Raw genomic sequence first — 12,958 nt, forward strand, 5'->3', positions numbered from 1 at the left:
ATATATAAATAAAAGTCGACAAGCCACTGCTGAGACCGATGACAAGGTTTCTCTCTCCACTGTAAGCAATTGTTGTTAATTTAGGCCTACAGCCAGTTTTCAATACTAATTTACTGTATTTATGTAATACAGATTTGTACTGTAGTTAGCAATGCATTGTGGGGTGATCCATTTGAAGAGAGAGCACAAATACCCATAACAGTATGCTAATGTTTTAAATTGCAGTACACTACTGTATTTGTGGGAAATTGGCCATTTTTTCAGAAGTGGACTCATTTCGTAACATAACGGAGGACACACTTTGGAGGACATGCCATATGCTGCAATCGTGTGTGCATCTACAAATTAGACGGTGACATTAATCTTATTTTTCTCCTCCATAATGTCACTTTATTCATATTCATAGTTTGCATGACCAAATATGTTTAGCAAGCGGAACACTTGAATTGACATGAATGTGTGATTTTAAAATGTCACTTATCAATGATAAGTTATCATTGAGGCTGAGATTCGAAGGTTAGCTCGGACATTTGGCCTATTTGTTTTTTTATGTGACTTGTCAACGGCGTTTTATCAAATGCTAACCGTTTCGGGTCGTCTATAAATTTTGGATTGGTAGTGGGTAGCTAGCTAGCCAGATAACATTAGCTGATAGCCTTGCGCACCTTGTTAATAGCTGCAAATGCCGGTTGACGGTTGAATTGCGATGGGCTAATTTCAATCAGAAAGGTGGTTAACTTGGAAACTAACATTAACTGAGAAAAGAGTGAATAGTGTTAGTTGACTAATTTTGAATGTTAATGAAAGGGAATTGATAATCTGTAGTAATCTGGCAGAAAAACATTTCCCCTGTCAAGTCTGTGGTCATAACTGTGCCACAATATCGGCTTATGTAAGGCACACGAGAATTAACAAAAATACACCTAATTTAACTTTTAAATGTGTTTTACCAGATTGCGGTTGGATTTTTCAAAATTTTTCAACTTTTAAGTGTCACACATAAAAACAAATGTGTGGTTAAGAAAACTATGAGGAAACTATGCCTACTTCTTTTACTTTGATGATACACAAACTATCTTACTATGTCTTTATTTGTTCCCTACAACCCTCAATCTACCTGCAAGTCCTCGCCTGATACTGCCTGGTATGCATTTTATTGATAGACCTTATACAGTATATCAGGTCAACCATTGTTCTTTAGTTTACAGGTGTTACGCAAGTGAGATGCATGTTGCTATTACTTGAAGTTTCAGGTGGAACAGGGCAAGTCATGACTGAACGCTGGATGATCACCCTTGATGGCCGTGTCACACCAACCTTTTTGACAGGACTTGCTGCTGTAAATGTAAATGGAATGTTTTTATATAGCGCTTTTCTAGTCTTAAGGACTACTCAAAGCGCTTTAACATAGTACAGGAACCACTCACCATTCACACACATTCATACACTGTGGCCGAGGCTGCCATACAAGGTGCCACCTGCTCATCAGGTAAACATTCACACACATTTACACTCCGATGGCGCAGCATCGGGGGCAACTCGGGGTTCAGTGTCTTGCCCAAGAACACTTCGGCATGGAACTGCAGGGCCAGGGATCGAACCACCAACCTTCCGATTGGCAGGCGACCTCTCTACCACTTAGCCACTGCTGTGTTTGCGATGTACTATATCTTCAACCTTCAGTATCAAGAAGAGGCGGCCTGCACTCTGGAATTCATTCAGAGGTAAGACTCCATTTTCCTTATTATAGATTTTTATTTTTTGGACAATTGCAATACTTGAAACCTGATAACCACAAATCATTACTTTTCAAACTTAAAGATATATTTTGGATTTTTTAACATAAACATGGTATTAGTTACTTACTGGTATCTACACAGACAAAAACTCAGGCACGCAGTCCTGTAATCAGAAATCTTCCTGCCAGCTGCTAAAACAATTAGTAACAGAACACGGGGTCAGTTAACAAAAACCATTTCAACAACTTTCAATTTCTACAACTCGAAAAGAACAGGAAACAGTCACACAAGACTATACATAAATACATTTATCGAGTTATACTGCTTTTGATGTTCCTGTCCGATCTCAATTACTTGAAAATATTCTCTAGTGTATTATAATACAGTAGAGCTGATTCTCATATCACACCGCCTATAATCTTGATTAGAGGTGTAATAGGTTAATTGGCTCCGGTGATTAATCAGTAATTAGTACATTTTACACATATAAAATAGTTCCAAGATCTAGAAAAGTCTGATAGGCAAATTAGGCAGCAGAACTACACAAAAATAACTCATGATATCAGTACTGGTTAGTAGCTCATAATACCTTATGTTATAAAACCCAAACTACCCCTTTAAGGCTAAAAAGTGTTCCTAATAGTTTCCCATTTAGTCTCTGATCTTATACTATTGTGATTTCAGGCGCTTTATTGGTATCAATACAGAGAGAGGATTAAAGGCCATCTAGGGCAAGGTTGTCTCCTAGAAGACTGGTGTGATGGTCCAGGAGAAGACTGCCACAGTGAATGCAAACATGTCAACACAACTGAAGAACCTCCTTGATTTTGAATGGGACTTCATATAGGTCAGTGAGCTGACCTCACAGGACTCCTTTAAAAAGGTAAACATGCCTCCCTCACAGGTCTATTTTATGACGGAAGAGCCTACCTCAACGCACAAGCCTACCTCAAAGCCTATAGTTGTTTCCCAAATGTTTTTATATTGTAAATGCTATTAATGCATGTTTTCAAAAGGTTCTTACTGGTGTATGGTCTTAAAATGGTCTTAATACACAGTTTCAAAATGTTCTTACTAGGGCTGGCACGATATGCTTGTGTCTGGATTCGATTGTCTCTGATAAATGGGTGCCGATTGGATATGTATTGCGATTTTAATTCATTAGGATTCTAGCAGTATTGTGATTCAATAGTATAGATTATTGGAAACAGCGGTACCATATCAACAGAATTTATTTTGGTCAATCATTGGTAAAAAATGTTGCTAAGGTGGTAGAGTCCACTTCAAGTTTGGGAAAATAAATGACTTATAATAACTTGTGTATCAATTTTTTTTTTCTCGTTTGGTCAGAGGCAGTCTGACATTTGGCTACTCAAAAGTCTCTTTTGGTTAGTTTCTCTGGGTTATCCAAGTTTTCAGTTCTTTTTTACAGAAGCAGTATTTATTTTTGACACTTCCCTTTTAAATAAAATTGATTATTTTGTATAATTAATCACAATAACGCAGATTTCTGTAGCCTACAAAACAATAAGGTTCTAATGTTAATTGCATTAAAATATTTTAAATATTTTAAACTGCTAAATTTGCTTATTTTATTAGCAATTATGCCTGCCTACAGTAAAAAGTGGGAATTTAAAGTAATCTACTGGCAACCAGAATGTTACTGTAAATTAAAATAATCACACAAATATACTGCATTTTAATTTTTTACTAGGGAATCATATAGTATGTAGAAATACAGTGTATTGTACAGAAATTTGTTGTGTTTTATTTTTACAGTAACAGGCTGTAAAGTAATTTAACAGTGTATATATATATATATATATATACACTGTTAAATAACTATAATATTGCTCAGGGTCTAAGGACAGAGGCTGTCGTATGCTGTAGAGATCTGTAAGGCCACTTAAGGAAAAATGAGTGATATTGGGCTATATAAATGAAATTAACTTGACTCAGAAAACATGTGAAACTCTAAATTCAGGACACGTTACAGAGAAGGACAACACCAAATGGAAATGTTTGATTACACAGCTCAGTCTGAATTTGTGACAGCAGTCTGCTTTAGCTGAACAGCTGAGAGACAGACCGGGGAGATGATGTCATCGAGACATCAACGCCAGCTGCTCCTTCAGCAAGCAACGCAGCAAGAAAAGTGGATTCACACACACACACACACACACACAGCAAGGAGATACAATGTGCTTCAACACTATAACATTAAGGTCACTTATTTAGTGACAGTGGACCATCTCCAAAGAGACATCATCAATTAGAACATACAGGATATCTGAAAGCCACCATGAGTCATGCCAACATCATGTCAGGAATCAGAAGCAATCAGAATACTTTATTGATCCCCTCAGTGAAATGTATTTAGTTGCAGTTGCCCACAGTCAAATTAAAGGTAAAATAAGAGTAAGAAAGAGAAAGTACCAGCAGCAGATTTATCTCCTTTCTTTTCTTTATGTTATTGTTTTATACCCAGTAACGGATGTGACTTGAAATTTAGCAAAGTACAAAACTTGTAATAAATGGCCTCGAGTAAAAGTAAAATTCCAAAAAAATGACTTTGTTACAGTAATACGAGCAAGTGTAATTTGTTACTTCCGCCCCTGAAAATGAGTGCCAAACAGTGCAGACAGGCCTACTCTTTTCCAGGAATTACAAATTCACAGACCTGTAAATTAAAGTGTGGCCAAACATCTTTCGGTTTATTGCTAAAAATAATCCCAATTCCTTAATTCTACTTGCTCAGGCAAACAACATTCATATTTCAAATCTAATTTAAATTGAAATAGATTTTGGAACATGCTGTAAAAATTGCCTTAGATTTAATTTACTATTATTTTGTATTTATTCGCAGGTGTTAATATTATCACACAAACCTGGACAACCAAACAATATATAACCTTAGCTCTAAAGAATGAATGTATTCAAAATGAAAGACATGATTTGTCTCTGTCTGCAGCTCCTCTGCCAAACAGCGACACAAAAAAAAGCATCAAAATGAGATCTCGGTGAAACATTTCCCAGGAACTCGGCGGTTAATGGTTTGGGTAATGGATGGCTTTTTTTTGTGGAAAGTGAAAGTCCCAAAAATATCAGAAAAAAAGAAAAGCAAACATGTTTTTGTAAATTTCTCCAAATGAGTACTTACCCAAATTATCAGATCTGAAGAGAATTCCTCGAGTCATTCAAGGCCTTTTTTTTCTTTTCTTTTTACAACATTTAAAGCAGGATCTGAAGCAGCCTGTCACTTTTTTTTTGTGAAAAGCTTTTTTTTTTTACGAGTGCTACCAAAGCTCACGCAGAATGACAGAGAGGAGGAAAAGCAGTGCTAAAAGGGAAGATTAATATTACCATTTTGAATGGCCTCATCTTTCCAGCGGGGGGAGCAATTTTCTGCTGGCTCTAAAATAGATGGGAGAGGCACTTTTAACAAAACTTTTAACTACTTCAGCTTCAGAACTATTAACTTTTAACTACTTCAGTCAGTGAAACAGGTGAGAGAGGCGACCCCTCTGCAACAAAACAGCAGGTTCATGTTGTTGGTGTGGTGTTACAGTGAGTGAGGGGATCAGGTTCATTTCCTCATACATGTAAGCTTGTGTCTGTTTACTATGCGGCGGTGGATAGCGTATGTAGTGGGTCAGCGAGGTCACCGGTACAGGGCTAAATCCACACGTGACAGCCAATCCCGGTGCACTATCTGGGATGGGTAAACAATGTTCAATGTACGGGACATCCTGTCTGTATTGTAGACAGCAGCACGTACAGCTGGTTCACTACGAGCCAGGCAAACTGCCGTTTATGTGTGCAAGTCTACTTTCTAGTGTGCACTAAATGATCTGTAATAAATGGTTTCTTTCTTTCTTTTTCAAAAAACAAGGGACAGTGTACACAAATTAACATTCTTTAGAAAACAAAATTGTAAATGCACCCGAAAAGCTATAGATAATATATGTATCAGTACACAATAAAGCCCAGTTCAGACCAAAGATTCGCGACGAGATGAGTTGAAACTTGCAACTACTTGCACTGCGCCGGTCTGCAGCGTTCTAAAACCTGCCAGTTCACACGAGACGATATATCATCTCCATGACAACGTCTCGTTGTACTTCCGTTTTAACTTCCGACTTTTAGGCTTTTTTGTAACTGGATATATCAATTGTTTTACCTAAATATGAATGTGGATAACATCAGTGATAGTGAGATTCTTGCTACAGTTACATTTCTAGTGATGAATCGGCGAAAACTGGTTTTATTTCTCTGATTTACGGCTTTGTTCTAACACCGCTGGGCTCGGTCACTCTCTATCTCTCTCCACCATATGACGTTACCGTGCTTTCGGGCGCTCGTTGAGGCTCCATCTAAAACTATAAAAAGGATATTTTTATTTCTATAGTTTATAGCTGACTTCTCTATTGGCTGATGAAACAGGTGACGTCCCTTACGTTCTAAAACCAGCCTCTGGAGACTCGACCAGCTGATTCAGCGACACCATCAGCTGGTTTGAGTTGAGCTGAGATGGGCCAAGACCGCTGAAACTTTTCTCTGTGACGTTCTAAAACAGTTTTGTCGTAAATCTTTGGTCTGAGCTGGGCTTAAATTGGAATTTGGAATATTTGGAACAAACCTGGAGGTATGAGGCTGTGAGTATGTGTTAGGGTAACCAGGCCAGACATCTTACCTGACATACTGTTGGGGTTCAAGGCCAAGGCGACATCCTCAGAGCCTCCTCAGACATCTGGGTACCTACCTAGCAGGACACAGAGCCAAGAAACCATCAATCATTACAATTGCATTACTCATATAACAGCTTACAAAAACACCACTTCAATCTAAAATGATTGAAAAATAAGGTATTTTGTGCTGACAGCTTGTCCAACCCTGCGTCTAAAATCGTGGGTTGAAAGAAAAACAGTGCCAATAATTGGATGTAATCAGCCTCTTCAGCTTGATAAAACCAGAGGGGGAAAGAGTGCAAAAATATTCTACTTAAATGAAAGTACGATTACTTTGATGAACTTTTACTAAGTAAAATTACCGGTATAAAAATCTACTCAAGTAAAAAAGTAGTTCATTTAAAATTTACTCAGACTAAAAGTTACTTAGTTACTTTTTAACAGATTGGAGTTCATTGACAGACATTTTGCCAAAACAACATTAGAGACCTTTATTTCCTTTGTTTCTTCTTCCCAGTAACGGATTTGGTTTAAAATGTAGCAAAGTACTGTACTTCAAACGAAACGTACTTAAGTGAAAGTAAAATTACTGATTTTAAAAACTACTCTTAAAAGTAAATTACAGTAACGCGAGTAATTGTAATTTGTTACTTTCCACCTCTGGATAAAACTGGTCCAAAGAGATGTTAGATGCCTTGGTTTGGCATCTCACGGGACGTTCAAGGATGCAGTGGTTACTGTGTCAGTTTATCAAAGGGGAACCTTGCACACAGACTGTTCAGATGGTATGGTCCTGGTTATGGGTGACATCTAGTGGTCAAACATGGAAAACCAGTTTACATAACCATTTTTTAGAAACAACAAATCTGAGGTGTTGTTTGCAGACTTTTGATTCTCAAAGCATGATTATGTTTTTTTTTCCCTCTACCACATACCGTGTGCTAATAAAGGAGCAAACAGATTAAAAGCATGAAATGTTAAATCCATAGCAGTGTGTGTTCACCTGTAGTCAGACAGCTGAGGCAACAGAGACACACGCACAAGCACACGCACACACACACCCTCCTCCCCCCTTTCACCTCCAGTTCTCATCGTGCCCAGCACCCAGGGTTCCTCCATCAGAAGTCCCACATCACATCCATCCAGATCTTAAGGCTTCCTTTATCCCTTCATCACCTCCACCAGTCTCTAGACTACATCGGGGGGATATTCCTATATATCCATGGCCTCTATACCCCTTCATAACTTAACATTGGGATGGAGTCTAATCACCAAAGACTCTAAACATACCAACCTATCATGCACCATGTTCATTAAGCTTATTTCACTCTTAAATGAAGTCTCTCCTGATTGAATTGTAGCCACGTGGTAGCAAGACATTAGCTGCCATTAGCATTGGGAGCGCATAGCACATTCATTTAAGCATGGAACAGCCAGAACTAAACAGGTACAGTAACTGACTGTAGACTATTCCTAAATTCATTCATTCATTCGTTCATTCAGTGTATTAGAACAAAGGGCTGCACTTGTGTTCTGGAAAAACTATACTTGTCTAGTTTCAATTTTGATAAAGCCACTGTATGCTCATTGTCAGTTTATTAGGTGCCCCTATAGCTAACACTAACACAGTCAGATGCCACAGTTTGTCCAATTCAATTGTATTTATAGTGTCAAATCGTAACAGGAGCTATTTCAAGACACTTTACAGATAGAGTAGGTCTAGACCACACTCTTATGATCTACAGAGACCCAACAATTCCCCCAAGAACAACCATTTGGTGCGACAGAAGCAAGAAAAAAAAAAGTACTTTCCACCTCATTTGTATCAATGAGTGTAGGCTAAAGTATAAAAACACCTCTCAGAAACAGCTGAGCGTATATGCTAACTGTATATGCTTCCTGCTCTTATGCTAAGCTTAGGGCTGGGTACCAAATTCGAACCAACCGAATTGCCTCCTCAGCATCAAGTATCGAAAAATGCCTCGTCATTCAATACCCAATTTCAATATCTAAGGAGTAAATCTCATCAGCGTCAGTGGGCCAATAAGCATGCAACATGCTTCTACCAAGCTCTAATAATGCTGGTGATTGGCTAACATTACACGTCGCAAAGGCATGCAGGAAAAACTCTACGAGACGGGGCTCACGTAGTAGGACCCGAAACATAAATTAAAAGATTCACGCCGTAATGTTGTAACTTCTTTTTGTTTTATAAAATTGGTATCGGAAAAAATCGTTTAAGAACCGGAATGAAAGTCACGATTTTGTTATTGGTCCTGTATTGAAAATGTTTGAACGATACCAAACCCTACCCCTGACCCCACTTTAGGAACTACTGTGTTAAGTCACATGCAAACCTCAGTGACAATTATTTTATATTTTGTCACCTCATTCGAGAGGTAAACAGCAGAAATTTAGCATTCAGGTTACAAAGTCATCACCCAGAAATGTCCACTAGAGGCCTGCCTTTTGCGTTTTTTTGTATGTGGTTCAACTGATGGACAATCCTGCATTTCCTGCTGGAGCTCTCTGTGTTACAGCCCAATTTTTTAGACTGATGTCAGTGGGGGTGGAGCATCAAACACTTCATTTCCTGCATTCTGATACATTTTATGCACCAATTTATGGTGGAAACATCTAAAGTAAAGGGGCTTTGACCTGGGCCCTGATCCAAGTACACTTGACCCCAAGTCCAGTTCTTTTGATTAGTGTTAACATGATCTGTGCCTAAGTCCACCTGAAAAGTTTGTCTCAGTACAGTTCATGTGTACACCCATACTGGTCGCATCAGGTGTAAACCAACTGTACCAAAACACGGAAGTGGACTGCCTTTTACCGCGAGTATGAGACGTTTTTAACCAGTTATTAGTCTCGCTTTGTTAGAAAGCAAAGCTGAAACATCATAAACGGAGTAGTGTATATCGACTTTTCCAACAACGTTTTATTTCCTAGATTGTTCAGGTGTTTCCAGAAATTCGGCCGGATGTCCCTAATTTTTGGCCGGATGTCTGTTACCTTCCGCTTTCTTTGGGTTGGCATTCTAAACTCTGGTGGATTTATGAGGACTATGGCTAACTGCTCCTCAGATCTCTGCATGGTAAATCCAGACAGCTAACTAGACTAGACTAGAGTAGAGTTTTTCTCTTATCCCGGAGTGCTGTGTGGACTAGCCAGAAACGTCCGGCAATGCGAGACTATAAACGGAGTAACAATAGTGTTAGCCACTATGCTAACCGCATTGACAACTTTGCCAAACAGTGCTGTCACTAGGTTTTAGTGGTTTATTAGCAAACTGCAGCAAAATTCTTGTAGATTGTCATGTTAATAAGAATACAGATATTAGTAGTATTTATTTACTATTGAAATGATATTCCAGAATTCATTCCAACAGCCCTAGTGTGCATACACAATCATTCAACCGAACCTTTTCGGACAAGACATCCAAACCATAGCTGCACAGAGCAACAAATAACAATGCTTTGTACCTCTGTGTCAATCCAAAGACACAAACCATCATCTTGGAAGACATGAAATAACATCAGCTGACCGAGCCTTTACCTGGTCCTTTTTTAAATGATGAGGAAAAACTTGAATTAAACCCTGTAATGAACCAACTTTTAAAACAACCATTTCCATTTTGTACTTAGCCCACAAGTGTTTTCAAAATCTCACCGTCAACAAGCTCCGAAAATGTAAAAAGAATTACAGCTTTCATAAGTCCTTTGCACTGGAAGAACAGCTTGCTTGAAAAGCATTACGGGAAACTCTGCTTCGCTTTGCTGCTTTTCACCCTAGACAGCATTTAATATAAACAGCTGGGAAAGGCCCGAAAGCTGGTTCATCCATACAACAGGTTTCTAAAGCTCTAATGAGGACACAGACATATGCCCAAAGATGTTCTGGCTGGAACAAATATGAAGATAGATGGAAGGAGAAAACAGACAATGAGTGGGTACATAGACCGATAAGGTAAAATGATTGCAAGTCACAGTAGGACACTGAGATAACTAGACACAGTAGACAGTGAGCAAAGTGAACTCTTCATTGGGGACAGTTTTATCAATAGCCTTGTATCTATATCACAGACAGTGGCTGAGTTTATTGACAGAGCAGACTGGAGGAAAACAGTTGGCTCCTGATTGTTGGCTTTCGAAAAACTGGTTCCATGTTGGATCTTGCTCTTATAAATAATATACGGCTATGTTCACACAGGTCTTAATGCTTAATTCAGATTTTTTTTTTGCTCAGGTCCAATTTTTTGTTTGGCTGTTCACATTACCTTACTTTAAAATGTGGCCTATATCAGATTCCAGTGTGAACTGTTTGCGGTTTTGAACTGACCCGCATGCGCAAAAGAACAATAACAATGACATCAGACGCAGCACGCTGTTGCACTAAAGTTAGGGAGGTTATGGAGGAAGTCAGCATTTTCACTTTTATTTCAAAATGTTTGTGTAATGGCAGCTGTAACATTAATGAGCAGTTGCTGAGGAGGAGGAGAATGAAGAGAAAGAGAGCCAAATTGGCTATTTTGGTCTAACACCTCACTCTCCCTTCATTGACTTGCTCCATCACTGTTCTCTATTTTGTAGGCCTAGTCAAGTTTTATATTTTACAGTCTGTGTCTAGGGCTAACTCCCATATGGAAGTGGTCTAAATCTGATTTGAAAAAAATCACATCTGGGCAAGATTTGAGTGTTCGTACTAGTTGTCTGACCGGGTCACTTGACCCCAAATAAATCTGATTTGGGCCACTTTTGCCTGCAGTCTGTATGTAGCCGTAGCCCCCCTCTTTTTAAAAGTATTTTTAAGACTGTAAATTCCAATTTGAAGGTTTTCTCTTATTGTTTGTCAACATAGATCATTTAAAGATAATATAGGTTTCTGTTATGGTCACCAGTTTTGATTATTTCAAGATCATTTCTGAGAGATTTATTTCCTTCAGTTGGGTATGGCTTAGTCTATATCGCCGACATTTCATTTCCGGGATAGTTCCGGTGTCGCTGGAAATTCCGCCGGATGTCCCTCATTTTAGGCCGGTTGTCCGTCATTTTCCTCTGTCTCTGTGTTGGCGTTCTAACCTCCGGTGGATTTCTGAGGACTATGGTTAACTGCTCCTCAGATCTCTGCAGGGTAAATCCAGACAGCTAGCTAGACTATTTGTCCAATCTGAGTTTTCTGTTGCACAACTAAAACTACTTTTGAACGTACACATGTTCCACCAAAACAAGTTCCTTCCCAAGGCTATTTTGCAGAGGCACTGTTGCTCCGTCGGTGCTTAGCGCCGCCCAAGACGATTGTGATTGGTTTAAAGAAATGCCAATAAACCGAGGAAGGTCTGGCAATGCGAGACTAGGTATGGCACAACCCTTTTTGGCAGACAAATTTATATTGGCAGACAAATTTATATTGGACAATTCTTCAAAACCCAATCCCAATCCAACTGTTTAAGTAAAATTGGTGTTTTTTGCCTCTGTAGAAGCAAATTACTTGGGCTAAAATATTCTAATGTATATGCAGCTAAAAAACATCAGAGGAAACAGAGTTCAAGGTTAAAACATCCAACAGTCACACCTCATAGAGGTGCTCACAGGGAGGCATTTCAGGACAACCCAATTCCATCCGATATGTCCACAGATGGCAATTTATTTTGCAATGGGGAAAAAAAAAATCATACGGCTGAGTGCTCTTTGTGGTTCTCTAATTGCCATTTTTGCACATTAGTGTCCTAAATAAACAATAATGGACTTCCACCGCAGGCGTAAAATTAGCTGCAGTGGCACGGAGCGGGGTCATCCCAGTCCGCCCTTTCGAGCTTTGGCCTTCTCTACTTTCCTACTTGCTCCATCTGATTGCTTTTACACTTTCTAAAACACTAGGTGAACTCTGTGTGGCTTTGGCTGGACTGCTAGATAACGCATCCTGTGCATGTACAGGATGTGCATGACAGTGGTGGAAGAAGTATTCAGATCCTTTACTACAGTAAAAGTACTAATACCACACTGTAAAAATACTCTGTTACAAGTACAAGTCCTGCATTGAAATTGTTTTAAGTAAAAGTATGTAAGTATCATCAGGAAAAATAAAAGTACAGAACAATCCTCACATTTTAGAAACTGGAAACAATCACAACAGTTGTGTGTTTAATGTTCTATTCATTTTAGCTGGACTTGTAGGTGTTAGGTAGTTTAATTTATAATAAAACTCTGAATTTCTAAAGTAATAGCTTCTAAAGCTGTCAATTAATGTAGTGGAGTAAAAACATTACAACATTTCTCTCTGTGAGGAAGAAGAAAGTAGAAACGTGGCATTAAAAGGAAAGAGTGACATAAAGTACCTCAACATTTGTACTTAAGTACAGTACTTGAGTAAATTTACTTGTTACATTCCACTACTGGTGCATGAGCTAACATGCTGCAGCCTTCAAGCTGGCCTTGTGTCAACATCACAACCAGATACTGCTGCCTTTCTTTATACACCAACCCAGTTTCAATCTGTGTCCCGTTATGATATTTGGGTCAAACTATTCCC

The 12,958-nt window shown here is 38.8% G+C and overlaps 1 protein-coding gene across 5 annotated transcripts in view; it reads right to left on the reverse strand.

The window, feature by feature from the left end:
- Positions 1–12,958, reverse strand: part of thrb (thyroid hormone receptor beta) — a 168,663-nt gene that overhangs the window by 29,939 nt on the left and 125,766 nt on the right. For 3 of the 5 annotated variants that reach the window (XM_039821149.1, XM_039821148.1, XM_039821153.1), the window contains 2 exons: positions 6,433–6,501; positions 5,103–5,153 (listed from right to left, as the gene is read on the reverse strand). In XM_039821149.1, the coding sequence (XP_039677083.1) occupies positions 5,103–5,153; positions 6,433–6,439 (58 nt within the window). In that variant the 5' untranslated portion in view covers positions 6,440–6,501. The remainder of the gene's footprint in view (positions 1–5,102; positions 5,154–6,432; positions 6,502–12,958) is intronic. The other 2 variants (XM_039821152.1, XM_039821151.1) reach the window with 1 other exon arrangement.

The sequence above is a fragment of the Perca fluviatilis genome, chromosome 13 (assembly GCF_010015445.1).
Source record: "Perca fluviatilis chromosome 13, GENO_Pfluv_1.0, whole genome shotgun sequence".
In the NCBI taxonomy this organism is placed as follows: Eukaryota; Metazoa; Chordata; class Actinopteri; order Perciformes; family Percidae; genus Perca; species Perca fluviatilis.